At 63.2% G+C, this 24,047-nt stretch overlaps 2 protein-coding genes across 3 annotated transcripts; both read right to left on the reverse strand.

Annotated features, from left to right (window-relative positions):
- Positions 1–897: 897 nt before the first annotated feature.
- Positions 898–11,618, reverse strand: FADS6 (fatty acid desaturase 6). The gene is made up of 6 exons (XM_036412121.2): positions 11,417–11,618; positions 10,660–10,826; positions 4,239–4,419; positions 3,038–3,225; positions 2,362–2,541; positions 898–1,623 (listed from the first exon to the last, which is right to left on the reverse strand). The coding sequence occupies exons 1-6, from the start codon at positions 11,586–11,588 to the stop codon at positions 1,474–1,476; spliced, it is 1,038 nt and encodes a 345-aa protein (XP_036268014.1). The 5' UTR covers positions 11,589–11,618; the 3' UTR covers positions 898–1,473.
- A 6,154-nt stretch (positions 11,619–17,772) lies between these two features.
- USH1G (USH1 protein network component sans) lies at positions 17,773–23,110 on the reverse strand. 2 transcript variants are annotated; one of them, XM_036412118.2, is made up of 3 exons: positions 22,625–23,110; positions 19,408–20,622; positions 17,773–18,546 (listed from the first exon to the last, which is right to left on the reverse strand). In XM_036412118.2, the coding sequence occupies exons 1-3, from the start codon at positions 22,786–22,788 to the stop codon at positions 18,543–18,545; spliced, it is 1,383 nt and encodes a 460-aa protein (XP_036268011.1). In that variant the 5' UTR covers positions 22,789–23,110; the 3' UTR covers positions 17,773–18,542. The 2 variants fall into 2 exon arrangements, with proteins under 2 accessions (XP_036268011.1, XP_036268013.1); XM_036412120.2 differs by lacking the exon at positions 17,773–18,546 and having other exon boundaries at positions 19,404–20,622.
- Between the last annotated feature and the right edge of the window lie 937 nt (positions 23,111–24,047).

Consider the following 24,047-nt stretch of genomic DNA (forward strand, 5'->3'; position numbering starts at 1 on the left):
ACCCTAGGCTACTCAGCGCTGGAAGCCACCCCCGCCCCAGGCTCCGAAGGAGCGATGGAAGGGGCTGTTGCAGGCGGTGAGAGTTGTAGCTGCAGGAGCAGGTGCGACAGGCAGGCGGAGAGGAGTGTGGGGGGGGGGGGGGGGGGGGGGGGTGGGGGGGGGGGCGGGCGGATGGCAGCCCCCCGCAGAGCCACCTCAGGCCACACCTGTGGTTCTCCCACAGGACCAGGCGCAGAGAACGCCTTCCACCTGCCTCTCACCCTCCGCCCAGCCCCGCTGGCTGACTCAGCTTAGCAGGGTCCGTGTGCCTTTCCCCCACCCGAGGCCCTCCCTGGAAACTAAGGCGGTTCTGCACTCAGATCTTGATTCCTGCTGTCGGCCGGGGGTGGTTTTCACCAGTGTCTTCAGACATTCTGATTGTCACCACTCGGACTCCTGGCACGTAGCGAGGGAGGCTGCGGAGCACCCTGCGATGCACCCACGGGCCCGTCAACAAAGCCTTCCCGGCCGAGGGCCTCAGAGGGCGGGGAGAGGCCCTGGTGAACCCGGCTGCTCCGCCCCTCTCTGTTCCTCCCGGCCTCCAGCGGGGCCCTTCCCGCACCTGCTCTTCCAGCCCCGCCAGGCCAGCCCCAGCCCTCTCTCAGGGCTGCCCACGCAGGCTGGCTCCTGGGCTGCCAGCTCTTACGTGGGCACCCCACCTCCTCCCCCTCCTTCCTTTCCTCTAAAGTGCCTGCCCCCCAGACCCTGTGCCATCACCCCTGCCTATTACCCCCCACCCCCTCTCATAATTCTTCCAGGTCCTCTCCTCAATGCCATGGAACAAGGCAGACTTCCTCCGGAGCTAGCCAAGATCATGCCCAAAGCTATTTATACCCTTTCTCCCCTTACTTCCGGAACCCGGAATGTCCTCTTTATTTATAAAGCACAAACGCTTTGATCTCCCTGATGCTCCTGTGGCTGCGGCTCCCGGGAGCTGCTGAGCCCGTGTCGGGCATGGCGCCTCCAGCTGGGAAGCCGGGAAGGTCCTGCCCAAGTCCCCTCCCCGTGGTCCCTGCGAGAGGGCTCCGCAGAGGACAGGAGGCTCCGGGCTCGGGGGCCACAGTGCCCGGCTGCGTACAGGACGCTCCCAGGGCCAGGCAGACCCCAGCTGAGGGCTGGCCCCGCTCTCTCGATGCCCCTCCTCGCCTGCCCCCTGCACAGGCCTCTCCTCGCCCGGTCACCCTCCCTCAGCCCCACCAAGGCCCAGGCCACGTCGGGAGGACCCAGCTGTGTAGACCTGAGATGAAGTTGCCCGGAAAGCCCACTTTTAGTCCTTTCCTCCCTGCACCCCGCAAAGCCGAGACACACCAGCTGCAAGTCCCCACCAGCAGCCCAGCCACACCCCCTGGGGAGGGACCGCGCCCTCTGGCCGGAGTGACAAGCAGAAAAAGATTGGGACTGGGCCGGGCAGGGAGCAGGGGGACCGGGCACCCCTCACTGCAGCCCGGCCAGCTCGGTGATGGGAGGGGCGCGCACCAGCAGCTCCTCGTAGCGGCTGAGAAACAGCCGGAAGCGGGCGAGGTAGGTGTCTTCGTTGTAAGGCAGCTGCTTCTCCCGGAGGAACCGGGACACCACGGGCTTCACCTGCGGGAGGCAGGCGGGCGGGAGGAGGCGCTGAGCGGCCTGGGACTGCCTGCGGGCGGCCCGGCGCTGACCCTGTCTGCCCAGTTCCACAGGCTCCGGGGAGCAGGGGAGTTCCTGCCTCCCCTCCCAGCAGGCAAGGGACAGGGGGGCGGGCTTCTCCGCAGCACCCCCCCCACACACACCAGGGCTCCCAACCAGGGACAGTCCTCCTGGCACAGAGGGCACAACCCACAGCTCCTCTTAGCAGCACCTGCTGTGTGCCCAGCCTCTCAGAGCCATTTCTCCACCTCGTGCACAAGGCCTGTGGATGTCAGCACTGCGCGCTCCTCCCTGCCCCGGTCAGAGGAGGAAGCTGAGGCTCAGAGATGCCCAGGAGCTTGCTGAGGCCACTGCTAATGAGAAACCCGCCCTAGCCAGTTTAGCTCACTGGGTAGAGCATCAGCCTGTGGACGCAAGGGTCCTGGGTTCGATTCCGGTCAAGGGCACATGCCCGGGTTGCGGGTTAGGTCCCCAGCAGGGAGGGGGGCGTGCAGGAGGCAGCCAGTCAATGATTCCCTCTCATCATTGGTGTTTCTATCTCTCTCTTCCTCTCCCTCCCTTTCTGAAATCAATAAAAATTATATAAAAAAGAAACCCACGTGTCTCTGACCGGAACCGCCCCCTGGGGCCTCTGACCAGTCGGTGGGGGGACGCGGGCTCAGGCGCTGCTGAGGTTCCCGGCCTCCGGCACCCCCCTACCTTGAGGCACATGTTGTCGGAGAGCTTGGGGAACAGGTGGTGCTCCACGTGGCAGCTGACGATGGAGTGGCCGAACGCCCAGTCCAGCACCGGCAGCCGCGGCAGGTTCAGCACCCCCAGGCTCATCATGTGGAGCCGGCGGGGCTTCTGGTCCCGCGAGAACATGGGCAGCCCGATGTGCTGTGACAGAGGCGTGGGCACGGCCTGAGCCATTCCTGCCCCCCCACCCGCCCCAGTCCTCACCCGGCACCGGGGACCAGCGGGCCCTTCGCCCCCCTCACTCCCATCAGTGTGAAGAGGCTGAGCCCCGAGCCCAGTCTCCGCCATCTCTGGGCCCCTCTCCTCCAGTGAGAGGTGTGGCTTGGGTACCCCTGGTCCCCAGTGAGAGGTGAGGCCTGGGAACCCCTGGGGTCCCAGTGAGGGGTGTGGCCTGGGCACCCCCTGGTCCCCAGTGAGGGGAATGGTCTGGGTACCCCCTGGTCCCCAGTGGGGGGCGTGGCCTGGGCACCCCTGGTCCCAGTGAGGGGTGTGGCCTGGGCACCCTGTGGTCCCAGTGAGAAGCAAGGCCTGGGAACCCCCGGTCCCAGTGAGGGGTGTGGCCTGGGCACCCCCTGGTCCCCAGTGAGGGGCGTGGCCTGGGCACCCCGGGGCCCCAGCGGCCGGTGGGAGGCCTCACCTGGAAGACGTTGATGTGCAGGTACGGGTGGGCCAGCAGGGACCTGGTGCAGAGCATGCAGGCCAGCGCCGAGGCCGGGCTCCGGAAGCCGGACAGGTGCCGGAGCAGCCAGTAGTGGGAACACAGGCCCAGGGCGATCAGGCCCAGCGCCCGCAGCGCCGCCCCGGGCCTCGCCCTCCTCAGCCGCTCTGAGGGGCAAGAACACAGCGGTGGGCACGGCGCCTCCCAGCCGGCTCCCTGCTGGCCCCGTGGTGCTAACAGGGCCACCTGGGTCATCGCCCTCAGCCCAGAAAGCACACTCCCCCAGGGTGCGGGTGAGGAAATGGGGCATTAGGCAACTTGGCCGGGTCACTCATGGCGGCCTGGGGCTTGAATCCAGGTCTGCCGCCCCCAGCCCCTGTCCTTCCACCAGAGGATTTGCTCCCGTGATATTAAAAATCCTGACATGCTGCCCTGACCGGTTTGGCGCGGTGGATAGAGCGTTGGCCTGCAGACGGAATGGCCCCAGGTTCGATTCCAGTCAAGGGCATGTATCTTGATTTCGGGCACATCCCCAGTGGGGAGTGTGCAGCTGATAGATGTTTCTAACTCTCTATCCTTCTCCCTTCCTCGCTGTAAAAAATCAATAAAATATCTATTTTTTAAAAAAATTCTAACATGCGTCCGGCCAGCTTGGCTCAGTGGCTGAGCATTGACCTGTGAACTAGGAGGTCACGGTTCGATTCCCGGTCAGAGCACAGGCCTGGGTTGCAGGCTCACTGGGAGGCAGATGACAATGATTCTCTCATTATTGATGTTTCTCTCTCTCTCTCTGAAATCAATCTTCTTCTCTGAAATCAATGAACACTCTTTTAAAAGTTTCTTTTATAAAAATAAAAAGTCCAACGTGCAATACAGTGCGAGGCATTTTCAAAGCGTTTTAACATCTGTGACCTCATGAGGTAATAATGCGGGGCAGGGAAGAACCGAGGCTCAGAGAGGTTGGGTTACCTGCCTGAGGTCGCCAGCCCGTACTCAGCTCAGCCAGGCTTGGCCCGGTCTGAGCTCTTTCCACCCAGCCTGGCTGCCCCAGAGCGTTCCTGTCCAGTCTCAGCCCAGGGCTCCTCCCCCCCTCCAGAGCAGCCTCCGCGAGCGAGGAGGGGGGAGGAAAAGGGAAGACCAGGTCCCCACAGGCCACGGGGCCCCAGGCCCGCACACTCACCCACAGCCACCAGCGGCGTGAGGACGGGGATCAGGAGAGGCGCCAGGAACATGTAGACGTAGCGGTTGAGGCAGGGCAGCCGCCAGGTGCTGGAGTCGCCCAGGCCCAGCACGTTGGTGTAGCCGTGGTGCATCTTGACGTGGCCATGCAGCGCGTCCTCGGCGGGGAAGGCCGTGCACACCTGGAGGGGGAGCCAGAGAGGCCCAGGTCCGGCCCAGCCCAGCCCAGCAGGGCCTTGAGGGCCTCAAAAGCGCCCCACCCTCCGGGCCTCCCTGCCTCGCTCTCAGCCCAGCTAATCGGCCTTGACCATCAGCTCTCGGGTGTCCTGAGCGCAGAGGGGCAGCCGGTCCGAGGAACCGTGCCCGCCGGGGGTGGCGCTGCAGCGTGTGAGGGGCGCCAGGCCACCCCCGATTGCCACGCTGCCCCCTGACCACCCGGACAGCCTGCCAGCCTGGGAGGCCTGGGCAGGGCCCGCTCCTGGCATCCGGCTGCCGTTCTGCGGTGTGTGTTTATCTCGGAAAGATCTGTGCCTTCAGAGCTCTCCTCTGTGCCCTGAGCCCGTGCAGGGAGGGGCGGTGTGGGCACAGTCAGGGGTGAAGGGAGGCCGTGTCCTAGGCTGTCCACGCGGGTGGCACCTGGGGTGAGGGTGCCGGGCGCACTGCTCCCCGGGGTGGCGCCTCTGTGGCATTTGTGGGGTTCTCCACAGCCAGTCCTGGGCAGCCGCTCTCTGACGCCCAGAGCGGCCATTCTGGGTGCAGGGAGGGGCTAAGTGCTTCTCACACGGAGGCTGCCGGTGAGCATGCAGACGGCAGCCTCTCCCTGCGTCTTATCGAGGCCACGAGGTGCTGCTAACTGTGCTGAAGACGCGGCCTGCCTGTTTGTGGGGGAGGGAAGGGTTCCCTGAAGCCAGTCACTGAGCTCCAGGCAGCGGGAGGCCTTGGATAAGCACACAGCGTTCTGCACTCTGCGCGCCTGGCTAATCCCCAGCCCGGGGTCAGGGCTGTGATCACCCACTGTCAACAGAAGCGGAAACAGACAGACAGAGGCCATGTGACCAGCCAACTCACTCTCGATGTGGGCAGCAGAGGTGGGATTTGAACCCAGCTTTCAGCCCAGATAAGCCATACGACCCCTGAGACGTGCCGCTCACTCCAGATAGCAGGGCCCCGGCTCTGGGTCCAGGCAAAGCCAGGAGGAGACGGAAGACAGCGAAGGACACTGTCCCCGCACTGTGCCGGGGCGAAATGGAGCCAGACGCTCCTTCTAAAGGACACTGCGGCCCTAATCGGTGTGGCTCAGTGGATAGAGCCTGGGCCTGTGGACTCAAGGGTCCCAAGTTCGATTCTGCTCAGGGGCAGGTACCTTGGTTGCAGGCACATCCCCTGTAGACAATATGCAGGAGGCAGCTGATTGATGTTTCTCTCTCATCAATGTTTCTAACTCTCTCCCTCTCCCTTTCTCTCTGTAAAAAATCAATAAAATATATATTTTAAAATATTTTTAAAAATTAAAAAATAAAGGACACAGAGACCCGGCCAGCATGGCTCAGTGGTTGAGCATCCATCTATGAACCAGGAGGTCTCAGTTCCATTCCACGTTGTGCGCTCAATCCCCAGTAGGGGGCGGGCAGGAGGCAGCCAATCAGTGGTTCTGTCTCATCATTAACGTTTCTCTCTCTCCCTTCCTCTCTAAAATCAATAAAAAATCACGTATTTTAAATAAGAAATATTTTTTAAAATAAATAAAACATATGCCAAAACCGGTTTGGCTCAATGGATAGAGCGTCAGCTTAGGGACTGAAAGGTCCCAGGTTCCATTCAGGTCAAGGGCATGTACCTTGGTTGCGGGCACATCCCTGGTGGGGGGTGTGCAGGAGGCAGCTGGTCGATGTTTCTCTCCCATCGACGTTTCTAGCTCTCAATCTCTCTCCCTTCCTCTCTGTGTAAAATCAATAAAATATATTAAAATAAATAAATTAATTAAAATAAAATAAAAAAAGAATAGTGTTAAAAAAAAATAAGAAAAGTAATAAATAAATAAAGGAGGCTGAGGAGCAGGGGTAGTGATGGCTCCATGCAGTGTTCCAGCAGCCGCGGGAGATGTGGCATTGTCCGCGGAAGGCAGAGGGCAAGGAGGTTGCGGGGGGCAGAGCGGGGGGAGAGCGCGATGCCAGTTCCGTGGCAGCCTTGCTGCGGAGCCCCGGGAGGCAGGCCGGCTGCGCTGCTCTCAGGTGGTGCAACCCCCAGGGCACGTTCTTGTAACCTCGCAACAGGGACAGAACCTGAGAGGTGGGAGGGTATCGTGGCTTAAAGAGACATCTCTCCCAGGCCTGCTGGTCTCCGAGGATCCGCCTGCTCAAGAGCACGCGCGCCCATTGGGCTCCTGGCTGGGTCAGGTCAGTGGCAGGAGCCTGGCGGCGGGCACCGGGGGCTCAGCCAGGGCTCTGAGGCTCACGGTTGTGTCCCAGGCAGGAGAGGCAACTGATTGTAACTGCGCCTTCTGTGCCCTTCCGCTCCCAGGGCCAGGCCTCCTGCATTGCCTCTCTCATCAAGAAGTGCCAGCTGAGCCCTGACCGGTGTGGCTCAGTGGATAGAGCGTCGGCCTGCAGACTGAAAGGTGCCGGGTTCGGTTCCGGTCAAGGGCATGTACCTTGGTTGCGGGCACATTCCCAGTATGGGGTGTGCAAGAGGCAGCTGATCAATGTGGATGTTTCTAACTCTCTATTTCTCTCCCTTCCTCTCTGGAAAAAAAAAATCAGTAAAATATATATTTTTAAAAAGAAATGCCAGCTGAATCACCAATAAGCCAGCCGATAACAGGTGCGGCGAGGACATGGAGGAGAGGGAACCCTGGGCCCTGTGGGGGGAGTGCAGACCGGTGCAGCCACACGGCGGAAAGCAGGATGGAGGTGCCTTCAAACATTACACATAGAGCTCCATGTGAGCCCGCAATTGGGCTTCTGGGTGTTTATCCGGAGAAAACAGAAACACAAATTTGAAAAAAATCTATGCGCCCCGATGCTCACTGCGGCGTTGTCTGTAATAGCCCAGCCATGGAAGCAGCCCCAGTGCCGTCGGCAGAGGAGCGGGCAGAGGAGAAGCAGCGTGTGCGTACAGGGGGCTGTGACTCCGCCACCGCCGGTGGCTGACAACTCGCCACTTGCAACCGCGTGGATGGCCTAGAGGGCTTCATGCCAAGTGATATATCAGTCAGAGAGACAACTACCGCATGCCTCCACTGATGTGTGGCATCTAAAACAACAACAAAACAACCAGAGCAAAACAGACTAAAAAATACAGAGAATAAATTGATGGTGGCCAAAGAGGAAGGGGTTAGGGGGTGGAAATAAATTTTTTAAAAAAAGGAAGCCCGGCCAGTGTGGCTCAGTGGTTGTGCTGCCCTAGGGGGTAAGCGAGGCTCACAATCCCTTACGTGTCTCCTAATATTTCCTTTTATTTTATCTCTTAAACAGACAATGCTTTGCAGGATTAAACACCGTCATTATAAAATTATGACACAACCGAAGTTGGGTGTCAAATAGGCCACACTCTGAGACTGGAAGGGAGGGACAGGATGGGGAGGGTGGCTGGCCAGAGGCTGCTGGTCCGGAGATGCGCGATGGTGAGGGCGGAGGGCAGGCCCGGAGGCAGGATCTGGGGGAAAGGTGAGGCTGGGGGAGGAGAGGAATCAGGGTCAAGGCCAGGGTTCCAGGTGAGGGCCATGGCGGGGCCACTCGGAGGTGGACATGGGAGCGGAGGGCAGCAGGCGTGGACAGGAGGAGAGAGCAGCTGCGCAGCCCTGAGGATGATGGCCACACTGAGCTCGTGGGAAGAGAACATTCGAGAATTATGACCAGGCTGTGGCTCCTGGCTCTGTTTCCGCCACCACAAAGGCCTTGGGTGAAGGTGGGGCCTCCCGTGGGTGAGACTCCTGGGGGCAGAGCTGGGCGGTGCTGGCTCCGGAGCAGCTGGGACTCGCCGCCCCGGAAGTTGAGAAACAGTGGAGCTTAGCACCTGGCCCAGCCTGCTCCCTTCCACCCTGGGGAGCATCCACCAGGACAGGAGGGGAGTGTCTAAGGACCCTCTCATTTCCGGAGTTAAATCCTAGCTGAGCTTCAGGATTTAATATGGCCCCGCCGCCCACCTTCCCCCACCTTCCCCGCCTCCCCCCACCTCCCCCCACAATCCCCCACCTCCCCCCACCATCCCCCGCCATCCCCCACCTCCCCCCACCATCCCCCACCATCCCCCACCATCCCCCGCCTCCCCCACCTCCCCCCACCATCCCCCGCCTCCCCCCACCTCCCCCCACCATCCCCCGCCTCCCCCCACCTCCCCCCACAATCCCCCACCTCCCCCCACCATCCCCCGCCTCCCCCCACCTCCCCCCACCTCCCTGTGGCCCTTCACAGCAGTCCCTGTGGCATCACCAGGGACAGAGAGGGGCAGGGAAGGACAGGGAGGGACAGAGAGGGGCAGGGAAGGACAGGGAGGGACAGAGAGGGGCAGGGAAGGACAGGGAGGGACAGAGAGGGGCAGGGAAGGACAGGGAGGGACAGAGAGGGGCAGGGAAGGACAGGGAGGGACAGAGAGGGGCAGGGAAGGACAGGGAGGGACAGAGAGGGGCAGGGAGGGGCAGGGAGGGACAGAGAGGGGCAGGGAAGGACAGGGAGGGACAGAGAGGGGCAGGGAAGGACAGGGAGGGACAGAGAGGGGCAGGGAAGGACAGGGAGGGACAGAGAGGGGCAGGGAAGGACAGGGAGGGGCAGAGAGGGGCAGGGAAGGACAGGGAGGGACAGAGAGGGGCAGGGAAGGACAGGGAGGGGCAGGGAGGGACAGGGAGGGGCAGGCGCTCTTGCAGGGAAGGCAGGTTATCCGTGGGCTGGAGAGAGGGTCAGAGGGGGGCAGGGAGGATGGAACTTTCTCCTGTAGACCGGAAGTGGGTCTTCAGAGAGAGGCTGGGTGGGGAGGTGCGGATGGTTGGGACATTTTAGTGGGGAAACAACAACACCTGGAGTGTCACTACCTGCCCTCCCCACGGGGAGAGCGGGTCAGAGGGGTGAGGTCCTTGCCCACCCCCTTCTGGAGCCAGCAGCCCCTGAGCTGAACCTGGCGAAACGGGTGCCCCGGGAAAGCCAGGGACATCCGCTGACAGAACAGGCTGCGGAGGGGAGGACTAGATTATCCTATAAGGATGGGAGACCCGGGCACCCAGCAAGAAGGGCGACCGCAGGACGTGGGAGAAGTGGACAGGCAGGGGTCCCGGGGGGTCCTGGGCAGCAGGCTGGTCCTTTGTGAAACACAGAGGACAGCTGGTGGGCTAGAGCCAGAGCCAACGGCCCCCCGACACACACACACACACACACACACACACACACACACACCTGTCTTCTGATATTTGCATAAATGCATCAACCTTTCGGTTCAAAACAAACAACAAAAGCCGCTGACCCTCCCCGCTGCCGCCGTGCCCTCCGGAGGGCAGAAAGCACAGCCGACACGAGCCAGCCCCGAAGAGCAGGTCCCGGCCTGCGGTGAAGGTCCCGGGGAATCCCCACCCGGCTTCGAGGGAGGCCCTGCGGCCAGACCCGTTCATTAGAGGAGGAAGCGAACATTCGATGCTGGACTTGATAACGTGCCCAAGGTCAGGCGGCCAGTGGGGCTGGGAACGCACCGGGAGGGGCAGCTCCCGAGGCCGTGCCCTCCGCCGTCTCCCGTCCGGCTGCCAGGCGGCGGTCCGGGCGAGGGGGGGACAAGTCCCGCAGAGGAACCGGAGAGGCCTGAACCCGGGCCAGAGAGACGGGCAGCCTGGCCAGAGCCCTTTGCCTCCCTGGTGAGAAGGCTGAAGCGGGGGGACTGGAGGGGGTAGGAAGAGGGGGCGCAGGGGCAGGAGAGAGGAGGGACCTTGCTGGAGCAGACTTGGGGAGCAGGGAGGGGCCTGGTCAGGATGGCTCAGCGTCACCAGGATCAGAGGGACACGTGTTCCGGGGCTGGGACACTGTGACACCCGGCACCTCCTCCCCGCCCCCTTCCGTCCCCGGCTCACATTTTAAGCCCTGATTGCAAAACCAGGAGGCCCCAAGGCTGTAGCCAAGACCTGCCAGGCCCAGGTGTCCGGAGGAGGAGGAGTCACCACGTGGGCTGGTGCTGCCGAGAGCTGAGCGGGTGCCCCCGGAGCAGCAGGGGTACCCAGGCCGAGTCCACTGCCATAGATGCCCGTGCATCCCCCACACACCTCTCCCCCACAGTACCACCCCCCTCCAGGGCACCCACAGACACACACCGTGGTGCAGGCTGCACACCGGGACCCACTTCCCAGCAGCTGCAGCCACCCGCCCCCTGGGCACACACCTACACACTGGCACCGAGCCAGGAGGATGCCCGCCTGGCCCAGCAGCTGCCTCGCCCTCTCCCAGGCTCACCTCCACGAAGAAGTGTGCCCAGATCTTGCTCCAGCGCCTGGACTCGGTGAGGGCACCGTGCGTGGCCAGGTGGCTGCCCTTGACCGTGAGCGTGTAGTGGCACACCCCCAGGATGGTGATGCCCAGGACAAAGACCAGGCCATGCTCGGAGCGCAGGCACAGGAACCCTGGGGGGAGCGGGGGAGAGGGGAGGGAAGAAAGAGCAAGGTTTTCCTCAGCTTTTGGAGATCTGGGCCCAAACCCGGGGAAGCCCAGACCAAAGCGAGCCCAGCACTGGCCCCCCTGCGGCCTGAGGGGGTGGCTCTCTCATCAGGGTTTGGGGACAAACAGCCCCGTGACTCCTCAAGGAGATTCCAGGAGCCTTGATCCGGCGCCCCAGCCAGAGCAGCAACGGCTGGGCCTGGGGGGTCCAGACCAGGGAACCCCCTCCCTCCTCACCCCATCCCTGGTGGTCCCACGGAACTTCCTCCCCTGGACTGCGGTCCTCACCCCTCCAGCCTCCCACCGCTCTCAGCTGCCCCACCTCTGCCCTTCATGCCGGTCTCTCCCCCACCCCCACCCTCCCCACCTTCCCCACCCCGCGCCCAGGTCCTCTGAGGACACAGGACAGGACACCCCAAACAGACGGTCAGATTCGGGGTCCCCAGCACGCAGCGTCTCCCCAACTCCACCCAGCCCTCTTCATCCCCTCCCTCGCACCCTCCGCGCCGCCGGGCCCCTGGCCGCCCGTCCCCGGTCCCGGGTCCCGCTCCCTCACCGGGCGGCAGGGCGAGCAGGCTGAGCGCCAGGATGGAGCAGTCCACGCCGTGGCGCTCCCACCACGAGCTCGCGCGCACCACGGCCCGCACGCGCGCCTCCAGCTCGCCCAGCAGCGCCTCGGCCCCGCCGCTCCCGCCGCCCCGGGGCGCCCCCCGCGCCGCCGTCTCCATGCCCCGGACCGGCCGCCGGGCGGACGCGGCGTCTGCGGCCCGGGAGGCGCAGGGCGCGGGCGGCGCGGGCGGGGCGGAGTCACGCGCCTGGCACCCGCCCCTGTGCTGCTCGCCGGGCACCGGGCGCAGAACTTCCCCGGGAGGATCGATGCGGGAGGGCGGGGAGGAGACGGAGCGAGATCCCCACCCCCACCCCCGCCCCCAGCGGAGGGGACCGGCCAGGGGGACGCGCGGACACCTCCAGGGCCCCTGACCGCCTGGCCTCAAACACCGCCCGTCCCCGCACCTGCTCCGGTGGCGGGGTTTTATCCCGCAGCCCGAGTGTCTTTCTTAGCAGCACCTGGCGGACACGGGACCCCTGGAGAGTTGGCCCACCAGTCCGGTGATTTTTAAAAATATACACCGTATTTTCTGGCATATAAGACGACCGGGCGTATAAGACGACCCCCTAATTTTACAGTTAAAACACAGGTTTAGGCCTGTATTCGCTGTATAAGACTACCCCCCACTTCCGAGGCAACACCAGTTCTTTTTTTAATAGACCGCCTCTCTGACTCTGGCCAATCTGAGCAGGCTTTTTACTGGAACACAGTGTAGCTTCGGGTACAGAACATGTACACTGTGTTCTAGTAAAAAGCCTGCTCAGATTGGCCAGAGTCAGAGAGGCGGTCTATTAAAAAAAGAACTGGTGTTGCCTCGGAAGTGGGGGGTAGTCTTATACAGCGAATACAGGCCTAAACCTGTGTTTTAACTGTAAAATTAAGGGGTCATCTTATATAGCAGAAAATACGGTATTTTAATTGCCGAAACCGGTTTGGCTCAGTGGATAGAGCATCGGCCTGCGGACTGAAAGGTCCCGGGTTCGGGTTCGATTCCGGGTAAGGGCATGTACCTTGGTTGCAGGCACATCCTGAGGGGGGTTGTGCAGGAGGCAGCTGGTCGATGTTTCTCTCCCATGGGTGTTTCTAACTCTCTATTTCTCTCCCTTTCTCTCTGTAAAAAAATAATAAAATATGTTTTAAAAATAAAAGCAGACAAGGGGTGGTGCCTTTCCCCCTCCCTATCTTGGCACTGAGCCCCTCCCCCTGGGACAAACTAGAAAATTCAGGGAAGAGACTTGTACAGTTTTCTATTTTTATTTTTTATTTCTCTTATTCTTTTTTTTTAAATATATTTTATTGATTTTATACAGAGAGGAAGGGAGAGAGATAGAGAGTTAGAAACATCGATGAGAGAGAGTCATCAATCAGCTGCCTCTTGCACACCCCCTACTGGGGATATGCCCGCAACCAAGGTACATACCCTTGACCGGAATCGAACCCGGGACCCTTCAGTCCCCAAGCCAACGCTCTATCCATTGAGCCAAACCGGTCCCGGCTATTTCTCTTATTCTTAATCTTCTCTCTGGTCCAAACCCAAGACAGGTGAGGCCTCCCCCAGGCCCCAGTGGACGGGGTGCCCTCGGGCCTAGCAGTGTGTGGGGACTGGGGTGTCACAGGATACTGGGACCTCCGGAGTTCCCCACCTTGGGGCAGCAATGACGCCTCCTTTTTGTGATTCAGATCTTTATTTGCTGGGGTTCACGGGGTTAATTATTGTTGTGGTTGGGGTTGTGGTTGGGGTTGGGGTTGGGTGGGAAGGAGCCCTGCCCTGACCCCAGGGCTCGGAGGGGGGCCCTGAGAGCTGGGAGGCCTGGGAGGCAGGGGGACACCTCTCCCAGCAACGACCATTTCTGTGCTCTGAGCCTGGGTGGCTGGGTCTTTAACCCTGTCTTGTCTTCCACCCAACACGCCACCCTCCCCACCCCACCCCATCCCCACCCCCAGGCATCAAAGCCCGGGGAGGCCCCGCTCTGTGAGGCAAGCGGCATTATTCACAGGGGTGGGGTGCAGGGAGTGGGGGAGAAGCAGCCTGGCCTCTGGCTCAGATGTTGGTCAGCTGAGAGTGGGACTGGCACCCCAAGCTCCCTGGCTCCAGCAGGGCGGGCCCACATCGACAGGGTGCCCAGCCTCATCTCCGAGGACCGGACCCCTGGCCTGCCCCGGCTGCCTGCAGCCTCCGCTCGCTCTCCCAGGCTGCCAGCCATCCCGCAAGGACCACGCCAGGTTGGTGAGGGCCCGGAGGCAGGTCAGGGAGTGGGGGTGGGGGGAGGGGGCCAGCCCAGTGCTGCTGGGGACCCCGCTGAGGCTCCCAGGCTGTCCGTCTGTCCCCACCTTACAGGAGAGGAAACGGAGGCCCAGGCTGCCTTTCCAACATACCTAGCAGGTTAGGTCCCTGAGCAGCCAAGGCTGGGAGTGTTTGGAACCCCCCCCCCCGGCGGGTGAGGCTCCCCAAGGGGCACCTGGCTGCTCCCCCTGAGTCCGGTTGGCACCGCAGTCCGGTGTGTGCCAGTGACTCCGATATGGGTTCACCTTAAGGGTGTGTGTTGGGCCTGGCGGGGTTGGTGCCAGGGCAGGAGGGAGAGCCGGGGTCCTCACACAGGATGGAGGCCGAGGTCCATGTGTAGAGCGAGGCTCGGGACTCAGACACACCCAGGTCCCCGTCCTTGCTGTGTGACCCTAGGCAAGTCACTTCCTGAGAGGGTGATTCGGAGTGGATGAAGGCGATACCAGTTACCTTAACAGTTCTCTGGGGAGAGTATTAAGATCATTTCCTTTGTTGTTGTTGTTTTAAATATGTTTTTATTTATTTCTAGAAGGCGAGGAAGGGAGAGGGATAGAGAGATTAAAAAAAAATCGGTAAAAGAGGAACATCATTGATCGGCTGCCTCCTGCACGCCCCTTCCTGGGAATCGAGCCCAAAACCCAGGCAGAGAATGGACTCTTGACCTCCTGCTTCATAGGCTGTCGCTCAACCACTGAGCCACACCAGCCAGAAAAGGTCATTTCTGTAGAATGGATACCAATGGACCACACAGGGCAAGTGCTGGTGGTAGATACAGTTATCACTGATGACAGTTCTCGTACAATTGTAATCATTATTTTTATGTGGAATATTGATATAATTTAAATCTGATACCCTTTGGTATTGATAATGATAGATGATAGTAAAACGTGGTTTCTGATTCCAGCAAGAAAAGTGCCTGCACATGCTCGCTTTGCCTATTTCCCGCTCCTTCTTGCCCATGTTTTCCGTGTGTGTGTGTGTGTGTGTGTGTGTGTGTGTGGTATGACCACGCTGTGTAGATGGTGTGGGGAGCATTGAAAGGGGAGTCTGGGGACCACCCAGCATGTCAGCTCTCCCTGCCGTGGGCACAGGGATGCCCAAGAGCCCTCCTCATCTCCAGATCCCTGTCCACCAGGTCAGGCTGGGTTGTCATCGCCCCCTGCTGGTCAGATGAGGTTGCCTCTATGTGTTTAGTGGGGGAGGGGCTCCGTCTCAAGAGACTGCACCCTGGGACTGCCTAGGGCTCACCAGCTGGGTGGGGCTGGGACCACAGGAACAGGGGTCTGTTTCAGGCCACCAATAAGCATGACCATTATTAACTGCTGTGCGTTAAGTGCTTTGCCCCATTATCATTTCACCCCCCCTAATGACCTATGGGAGTAACACTGTTATTACAATAAATTATAATACCTATTTGACAGACTCAAGAGGGGGTGGCTTATCCCAGGCCAGACAGCTAGAAAGGGGCGGGGATGGTTTTGCTGCCCAGAGCTGGCTGCCTCCCATAAGCCCAGGCTTACTCGGAGGAGGTGACGCAGGCAGGCGCGGGCTGGGAGACCGGGAGGGTCACGCTGTCCGGGACTGGCTAAGGAGGCACAGGAGGCAGCTGGCACTGTGGAAAGCATCGGGAAACCCGGGACTACTTTGCCCACTTGGCTGCTCTGTGGCCTTCAGCCTGTCCCTTGCCCTCTGGCCTCGGTTAACCTCGTCTGTAAAAATGAGGCCGCGAGCCACATACCCGGAGGCCTTTTCTGCCTCTGATTCATTCCCCACCCTCATCTCCATCCATCGGTGATCACACTTACATATGCTCCACAGCAGGTAAGCACGGCTCGTAACCTGGCCCTGGGCCTCTTGGGCTCCGTGAACCGCCTGAAGTTGTGAATGAAAGTGCACTTGAGTGTGTGTGTGTGTGTGTGTGTGTGTGTCTGATGTGCATTTTCCAGGGGAAGTGTCCATATTACCATCAGAGTCTAATCCCCAACACTAAGCATCATTGGTTACCCTAACCCAGTGGTCGGCAAACTGCGGCTCACGAGAGCCACATGCAGTTTGAGAGCTGCGGTTTGCTGCTCTGTTGACTAATGAGTTTGCCGACCACTGCCCTAACCTTTCAGAAAGAATCTCCCTAACTCGATCTCAATTTTTAGGGGAATGAGTGGAGAAAGTTGAGTCTGGTGTAAAATTCTCCCCTTCACTCTGTGTGTCCCCCAGACCTCTGGAGCCACCAGCTCTTCACCCCGGGCTTCCACCCTCAGCCACACTGACCCCTGGAGACGCCGCCCCCACTGCTTCCGGTTAGTCTCTGCCTCCACGCTGACCCTCTGATCCTCTCTCTGTCATTGAGAATCTTCATCCCCATGTCCTTCCGAGGACCTGCTTCGCTGCCAGGAAAGGCCCGTCTTTCCAGAGGTAGGTGCAGTGACCAGATTGGCCAGCAGGGGTCGCTGGGCTGACGAACCCCTTTGAGCATGGGAGGCAGGATCTCACGTCTTGTTGGCCCCCTTGACAGACGCAGGGTGAGGAAAGGAGGCCTGTGTCTGAGTCTGGACCTTCCTCTTGGTAAACCTCGGTTTTTTCATCTGTAAAGCGGAGGGGGGGTGGCCTAGAACCCCCTAGATGGTTGCTAGGCAACCGTCCAGCCCTGAGGTCCCGTGAATCTTTCTGATTGATGCTGGAGGGAGGGTGTTGTCTTGAACTCCCCTTGGCAAAAGCACTTGGACCAGCATCCTGAGGGAACGAACAAAACTTCAGAGCCCTTTCCCACACTCGGCTGAGAAAACAGAGCTCATTGTCTGCAGCTGAAGGGGGAGCTGGAGGAAAGGAGGGTTCCAAACAGGGCTGCCCAAGAGCTGCCTGGGAGGCCTCCCGGGGGGCTGGGTCAGGGGACTGGGGCCTTGATTCTGGACTGATGGGGCCCAGTGGTGGATGGCAGTGTGCTGGGATTCGGCTTCTGCCCGTGTCTGGAGAAGCCCAGGCAGACCCGGGTGAGAGGGGAGAAAGTGTGGCCCTCCCTTCAGCAGCTGCAGGCCCTGGGAACAGGCCTGGCGCCTGGGCTGCCTCCTCACTCGGCTGCTGGGGGCTGTCTCACCCCAGTCCTGAGCCCACCCTCTCCATCAGCTCCCATTTCTGGGCCCAGGGAGCAGGGAAGGCCCAGGGGAGGGGATGCCCCGCAGAGATGCCCAGGGAGAAGTGCCCAGCCGCCCATCCCAAGACCTCCCTCCGAGGAATAGGACCAAGTCCTCAAAGGCTCAAAGAGACCCTCCCTCTCCTCCCCCACCCCCTTGCCCTCTTCATCCCACCACCCCCCACCCCCACATGATTAAAGAACAGGACACAGGCATGACAGTGACGCAGAACGTACTCTGCAAAAGGTATAATGGACCTGCCGGAGGGGAGCTGTGCACAGGGGGAGTCACAGAGCCTGCAGCCCCGCACGGGAGAACAGGAGGGGCCGAGGCAGCGCGCAGCCAGGCGCAGGGGAGAAAGGGCAGGGCCTGGGGCTCCGAGGGAATCTAGTCGGCACTTGGGTGGCCCCAGGCTCAGGCCGAGAACAGGGAGGAGGGCTGGGGTGGGCTCAGGGTGGCAGGGGCAGGCGGCCCAGCCCTCTGGGTGGGACCAGGCACTACCGACCACCTCCATCACACCCCCAGCTCTGGGCATGGCCGGACAGGGCCCACACACCCAAAGGGAGGCCCGTGGCATTCTGGGGGGTTCTCTTTCCCTGCCCCAGCCAGGGAAGTAGTGGGGGCTGGGCTGTGGCAGTGCTCCCAGCAGAAGCTGCTTCCAAGCTGAAGGTCGGGGATGGGATCCATTGAATGGGGGTGTGCACGTGCTCACACATGTGTGTGAGCCTCTGATCGACTGCCACATGTGACCTCGGTGTGACTGGGGAGCTCTGAGAACACGTGTCTGAGGACCTGAAGGGGCTGGCCTTCCTCCTGTGAGCTCTCGCTTACCCACCACCAACCAGCCCCCACACAGGCACGCAGAGCCCTGGGACAATCAGCAGCTTAGATTGCCCTCCCTGCCATGCCAGCCTCCACCTGCCTCGGGCCTGGGGCCATAATACTGCAGCCGGTTACGCTAGCACCTTGCGTCTGTTGCCCTGACCCTCTGGGGTCCCCGGGGGGCCAGGCTACACAGCCAAGGAGAGGGGAGGTGGAGGAGGACAGGGGAGGGAGGGCAGAGTCAGGCTGGGCTCCGCCCCAGGGTAAGCTGGGAAGGGCACCAGTCACCCTCCCCCCCAACACACACACACACACACACACACACACACTCCAGCCTGGCACTCCAACTCCCCGGCATGGCCGGTGGGAGAAGGAGAGGGGGCTGGCTGTGCTAGGGGCGGGGCGGGGACTGAGGTCAGGGCGTTTGGCTGAAGAGTCGAGCCCGGACTTCTTCTCTGGAGTGTGAGGGGAGGCAGCCCACAGTCTCCTCTTCCCAGAAATAGGACGTGAGCAAGTGTCCAGCCTGAACGGGATCCCCGGAGGAGGGATGGGGAGACAGCGGCCCCTGGGACAGGCTGCATCCCCCTACACAGCCACTCGCACCCGCTCTCGTGGGCACGTTGTGTAGTCCCCGGGCCTCCTGCAAGCCCACATGCCCTTGAGGGCCACTCCAATGGGTGGCTCCAGGACCCTCCCGGGTGCCTCCGGGCCATGCCCTCTACTTCCGAGGCCTTGCCCCTGGGGAGGGGCTGGGCTGCAGGGCTGGCAACTGTGGAGACTGTGGCTCCACCGTGGGTTGTGGCAACTTGCAATTCACTTTGGTCTGGAGAGAAGGCCGTTATCTGTGGGGAAAGAGACGGAAGCAGGCTCAGAGAAGAGCCTCAGAGACACGTTAAACCCAGACCAGCCATTCGGACAACTTGACAACTTACCGAGGGGCAGGCGGATGGGCAGGAATGGAAACACTTGCCTGGGGCGCCCACCCCACACCCCAACTCTAAAGCAGGCTGCCTCCCCACATCCACCCCTGCCCACACACACGTAAGGTAAAGGCCAGAGATACCAACAGGGCTTGTGGTTTGCCGGGGGGTGGGGGTGGGGTGTTGGGGCAAAGACGGGCCCCCGGCTCAGCTGGTGTGTCAGCAGCTTTGAGCTCCGGCCCTGAGGTTTCCTGAAGGCAAGTGACCACGCCGCCTGTCCCCAGGCTTTAGTCACAGACAGGGAGCCAGCCCAGCTCTGCCCGGCAGCAGCATGTCCTCGGGGTGAGCCACTGAAACCCGCGGAGCCCCCACTTGCTCACTAGAAAATGGGGGTGATCCAGCCCTGCGCTGGGGAGCTGGGGAGGATGAAATGAAAGAACAAGTGCAAGGAGGAGCTGGGACTTGGGAGGGCTGTGATGACTGTGACCCCCATGTCTCCTCCAGACTAAGACACCCGTTTCCCCACTTTTTGATTTGCCCAAAACCGAGGTGCACTGTCCATTCGCGGTGATAAGGCTTCACCAAATTGGCACCTCTTTTTCTGAACTGGGGGTAAAGGGAGTAAGTGGGGCCTCAAGTGATGGGTGGGGACTGGGGTGAATGAAATGCGTATTACCCCTCACTTCCGGGATAAGCAGATCCCCTCCCCCTCCCCCTGTCTCCCGCCCATTGCGGGGGGGGGGGGGGGGGGGGACGGAAGTGGGGAGGGGGACAGGCACTCACAGCTCCGTGTCCTCCAGGGCCGGCGGGCGCTCCAGCGCCTGCCGCCGCCTCCGCACGGCCCCCATGATCTTCTTGCGGGAGCCCAGCGGGACACTGATGCTGCGGAGGTCCAGGTCCGAGCACAGCATCAGGGCCTCCAGGTCGATCTTCTCCTGCCGCAGGAGGGAGGCAAAGTCCTCCATGTGCAGCGAGGCCAGGAAGGTCTCCAGCGGGCTCGTCTCGGGCTCCAGGTCCTCGTCCAGGCCCAAGTCTAGCTCGTCCCAGGGCAGCTCCTCGGCGCAGCTGCGCTCCTGCAGGCTGTTGGCACTGCCCAGGCTGTCGTCGTCCAGGCTGGGGGAGCTCTGCAGCCGGCCCCGCGGCGGGCCCGCGCCGCCGTCCGCGTCCTCCCGGCCCAGCCCGTGCAGCCCGCTGCTCAGGTAGTTCCTGCGGAACACCATGGTGCCCAGGCCCGGGCGGGTAAACAGGGAGTCGTGGCCTGAGTCGGTGCTGACCTCCGAGTGGGCCGGCTCGTTGGCCAGCGTGGCACGGGAGACGCTGTCCTCGTCCGAGAGGAACATGTCCCGGAGCGGGGAGCGCCCCCACTCCTTGGGGTTGGCGTAGGGGCCCTGGCGCACGAACATCACGTCGCTGCCCAGCTGCAGGCCCGAGAGCGAGCGCACGCTCTTGCGGCCGTCCTCCGACACCTTGAAGGTGCCCTCGCCGCCCTGCTTGCGCCGCTCCAGCTTGCGCTGGATCTTGGCCTTGCCCCGGCCGGTGCCGTGCAGGGTGGCCTGCGAGTAGGGCAGCTGGCCGCCCAGCGCCAGGGGCTGCAGCCGGCGGCTCAGCGTGCTGGACGTGAGGCTGGAGAAGCTGAGCGTGTCGGCGCGCTCGGCCAGCTCGCGCCGGTAGCGCCGCTCCATGCGCTCGTGGTGCTTGCGCTGCAGCTTGGCGCACTCGCGGATGCGCCGCTCCGCCTCGCGGAACGCCTTGTCCTTCAGCTTGCCCACCAGCTTGGGGTTGAGGCCGCTCTGCTTGGCCGCGATGGAGTCCAGGTAGCGCACGCACTCCATGTGGCCCTTCATGGCGGCCATGTCCAGCGGCGTGTGGTAGTCGTTGTCCAGGCACCAGATGTTGGCCCCGAAGGACACCAGGAAGGACAGGCAGTGCAGGTGGCCGTTGGACGCCGCCAGGTGCAGGGGCGTGTTGCCCCAGATGTCACACTTGTCCGGGTCGCCCCTGCGGTGGGGACACGTGGGGAGGGGTGGTGAGCAGTCTGGCAGGAGAGCTGCGGGCGTGGGGAGCTCCCAGCCTCCCCCATGGGCACCCCGGGGAACCCCGGAGCCTGCGATCTCTCCTGATTCCAGAAGACGCGCAGCCCGGGGGGGCCCCCCCTAGTCGGACGTAGGAGCCCCGGGGGCAGGGGGTGGGGCGACAGGGAAGGCGGGGCCAGGGCGGGGCTTTCCCCAGAGCACGGAGGGTTGGGAATCTCAGGGGCTGAATAATTGATGCCCAGAGAGAAAGGCGTGAATTATTCATGGGGCGCGGTGGGGAGCTGGCCCGGAGCGGCGGTGGGCCAGGGTGCGGCTGGGTCTCTGGGCAGGCGCGGTGGGGAGCCCCGCAGCGTGTGCGGGGGGGTGGGGGGGTGATCGTAGGAGGCTGAGGGGTGGTGTGTGCTGGGCCCGAGCCCCGGGTGAGTGCGTGTGCGTGAGGGTGTGAGCCTGCGTGGCGGCGGGCACGGCCATGTCTGCAGGGAGCGGGGCCAGGCCTGGCAAGCCCGAGTGTGAGAGCAGGTGTCGGGTCTTGGCCTGGGCCAGGAGGGGACCGTGGGGGCAGCCAGGACTAGAGGGAGGAGGAGGGAAGGCAGCCACGGGCCCAGCGCCCTCTCCACCCCGCTGCCCCATCATTAGGAGCCCTGCGAGGCCGGCCTGTCCACGGAACCCCAGCCCTGCAGCACCCTCCACACCAGCCCGTGTCCCCCAGCGGGGCAGGCTCCCCCTCCCGCAGGAGCCCAGCTCAGGGCCTCCGCCTCAGGCTAACGAGGCCACAAGGCCACCACCCCCCGGGGGGGCTGGAGGAAGAATCACCCCTTTGTCACCACCGCTCCCTGAGCAGCCCCCTCCTCAAGGCCCTTCCAGGCTGCCAAGTCCCCCAGGGCCACGAGGGGAGGGCTGCTTGGCATCTGGTGCCCACACCCAGACACCACCGTGCCCTCTGTTGGAGGAGGGGGCGCTGGGGGGGAATGAGCCTCTCCGAGGGAGGGGCAGGAGGGCAGGATCACGGTGCCCTCTGGGCGTGGAGGGGGCTCAGCCTTCTGGGACCTGGCTCCGCTGCCTGGCCGTAGGGGCTGCCCCGCCTGCTGGGCCCGGGAACAGCCCCCCAGGGAGGCAAGGGGCTCCCCCACCCCCCACACATCAGGCCACAGGCCAGCCAGGCCCTCCACACATCTCCTCCCCGTTCCCTCTGTCCAGGCTGCCCTGGTGTCTATCCATCCAGCCTGGCTTCTCTGTAAATCTGCTGGGGGGGGGGGGGTCCCACAATGCCATTCAGCCCCGGGAGCCCCCTTCCGTGTCCCTGAACCCCGCGTTCCTCAACGGCTACCCCCAAACCCTGTCCCTGGCCCTCAGGCCTGGGCTCTGTGCTCCCCCTGTCCCCCTAGATAATTCCAAAGGGAGGGAGAGGGGCCTTCCGTGGGGGAGGGGTGCAGGGGGGTTGTGGGGCGGCTGAACCCAGTGAGGGCTGGTGCTGTGGGAAATGGCCATAAATCCCGGCAGTGAGCCCAGAGAGAGAGTGTGAGCCCAGCCTGGGGGGGCACCCCGCTGGGCGAGCCCTCAGATCCAGCCTGGGTGGGCCGCGGGAACCCCCCCTTTCTTAGCCCCCCCCTTTCCCCTCTGAGGCTTTAGCACCTTCTCTCCCTTCTCACTGCGCCTCTCACACTTGCTACAAGGTGCCACCCACGCAGGAGACCTCTCCCGGCTCCCCCTCCCTCTGCAGCCCTTCCTATAATCATGAACCCCCAAAGTTTAGCCTTCCTCTCCTACCCCCATATCCAGGTCACAAGTGTCACATGCCTCCGCCGGTGTCCCCCTCCCTCCCACGACCGCCAGGCCCCAAGGCCCCAGCCCAGGGTCCGCCCCAGGGAAGGGAGAGGCTCGGAGGAGAGGGGCCGGGGACCCCGGGGGGCTGCGGCTGAGAGCGGGGCGCTCTGCCCGCTGCCCGCGGGGCCGGGCTGGGCACTCACCCCCGGCTCACGATGAGGCGCAGCGACTCCAGGTTGCCGTGGTAAGCAGCCCAGAGCGTGGGGGTCATGCCATCCTCGTCGGGGGCGTTCAGCTCCTTCCGGGTGGCCTCCTTGAGGAGCTCCAGGTAGCCGTCCCGGGCCGCCCGGTGGTACTGGTCGTTCATGGCTCCCGGCTTGGACGGGGCGGGCCGGCGGCTCGGGGAAAGGCGCCCCGCGGGGCAGGTTTTCGGGGTTAGGACTGGGGCATGGGGTGGGGGCAGGGGGCCGGGCCGGGGCCGGGGCCGCCAGCCCCGCTGCCGCAGACGGTGGGTGCGGAGCGCAGAGCCGCCGCCGCTGCTCCGACATCTGAGCCGGCACCGGCCGGAGGGGGAGGATCCCCCGCGGCCAGGGAGCCGCCCCGGCTGCCCCTGGGTCCTAAACACCCCGGGCCCGGAGCACCGGGGTGACCGGGCGAGGCCCTGCCCTCTCCCCAAAAATGTCCCCCCCAGCTCCCTGCGCAGGGGGACCCGTCTAGGGGCGGTCTGAGGTCTGTCCCCACTGGAGCCCCCGGCGCGGCTCCCGCGTCCCCACGCGTCCCGGGCACGGGCCGAGGGCGGGGAGGGGTGTCAGCGGCAGCCCCAGCCCCGGGACAGGAGGCCGGAGAGGGTTATAGCACCAACCGCGGGCCGGCAGCGAGGAGAGCCCGGCGGTCCCGCCCGCCGCCCGCCGCCGCCCAGCGGGGCAGCGAGGCTCTCTCCGGCAGGGGGCGCTGGAGAGCCGCGCGGACGCCGCGCCGCGGGAGAACTTGGATCCGAGCTCGCCGTGGGCGCATCGGGCGGAGCAGGGGAAGGGGGGCAGGGGCAGGGGGGCACGGGAAAGGGGGCAGGGGGGCAGGGGAAGGGAGAGGGGAAGGAGGGAGGGGGGACTTAGATCCCTGAGAGGGCGCCGGGGAAAGGGACACGAGGGGCCGGAGTTGGGGCAGCAACAGAGGCGCCCAAAGGCACAGGGCGCACGGAGGACGTTGCGATGCCCCCAGGTCCTTGGGGCATCCCCTGAACATAAGTTCTCAGGGTTCCCGGGTGCCAGGGCGTGGTGGGTCAGGGTGCCCTCTGGCAAGAGGAAGAGGAAGGAAGAGGGTCCCCGAGCCGGGGTGGGGCGCCTCTTCCCGGGTAACTATAAATCTCCCCTTATCTGGCTCCTGCGCTCTTCCCCAAATGCAGCGCGGAGGGAAGATGGATCGTGTGAGCGGGACGGAGAGGTTTATGGAGGGGCGCTCCGGGCGCCGTAAATCACCCCGCAAATCACCACCCCGCCTGCCCCGCTATAAAGCGCGCGCCCGGGCCGGCGCTGCGGAGAGGCGCCGCCCGCCACCCTCCGACCCCCAGCTCCGCGCGGGCTCCCGGCGCAGCCAGGTGGGTGCCGGGCCGGGGGCGCGCGGGTTTGG

This window comes from Pipistrellus kuhlii, unplaced genomic scaffold (assembly GCF_014108245.1).
Source record: "Pipistrellus kuhlii isolate mPipKuh1 unplaced genomic scaffold, mPipKuh1.p scaffold_m20_p_44, whole genome shotgun sequence".
Taxonomy (NCBI): Eukaryota; Metazoa; Chordata; class Mammalia; order Chiroptera; family Vespertilionidae; genus Pipistrellus; species Pipistrellus kuhlii.

What these genes read in the sequence shown, in the direction of transcription:
- FADS6 (XM_036412121.2), bottom strand. Translation starts at nt 11,588, where the DNA reads ATGGAGACGGCGGCGCGGGGGGCGCCCCGGGGCGGCGGGAGCGGCGGG. An exon ending in CCTGCTCGCCCTGCCGCCCG is followed by an intron (nt 10,827 to 11,416) that starts GTGAGGGAGCGG and finishes CGCTCCCCCCAG; the next exon opens with GGTTCCTGTGCCTGCGCTCC. An exon ending in CACGCCGCTGGTGGCTGTGG is followed by an intron (nt 3,226 to 4,238) that starts GTGAGTGTGCGG and finishes CTTGCCCCTCAG; the next exon opens with AGCGGCTGAGGAGGGCGAGG.
- USH1G (XM_036412118.2), bottom strand. Translation starts at nt 22,788, where the DNA reads ATGAACGACCAGTACCACCGGGCGGCCCGGGACGGCTACCTGGAGCTC. An exon ending in CGCCTCATCGTGAGCCGGGG is followed by an intron (nt 20,623 to 22,624) that starts GTGAGTGCCCAG and finishes TCCCCACCGCAG; the next exon opens with GGGCGACCCGGACAAGTGTG.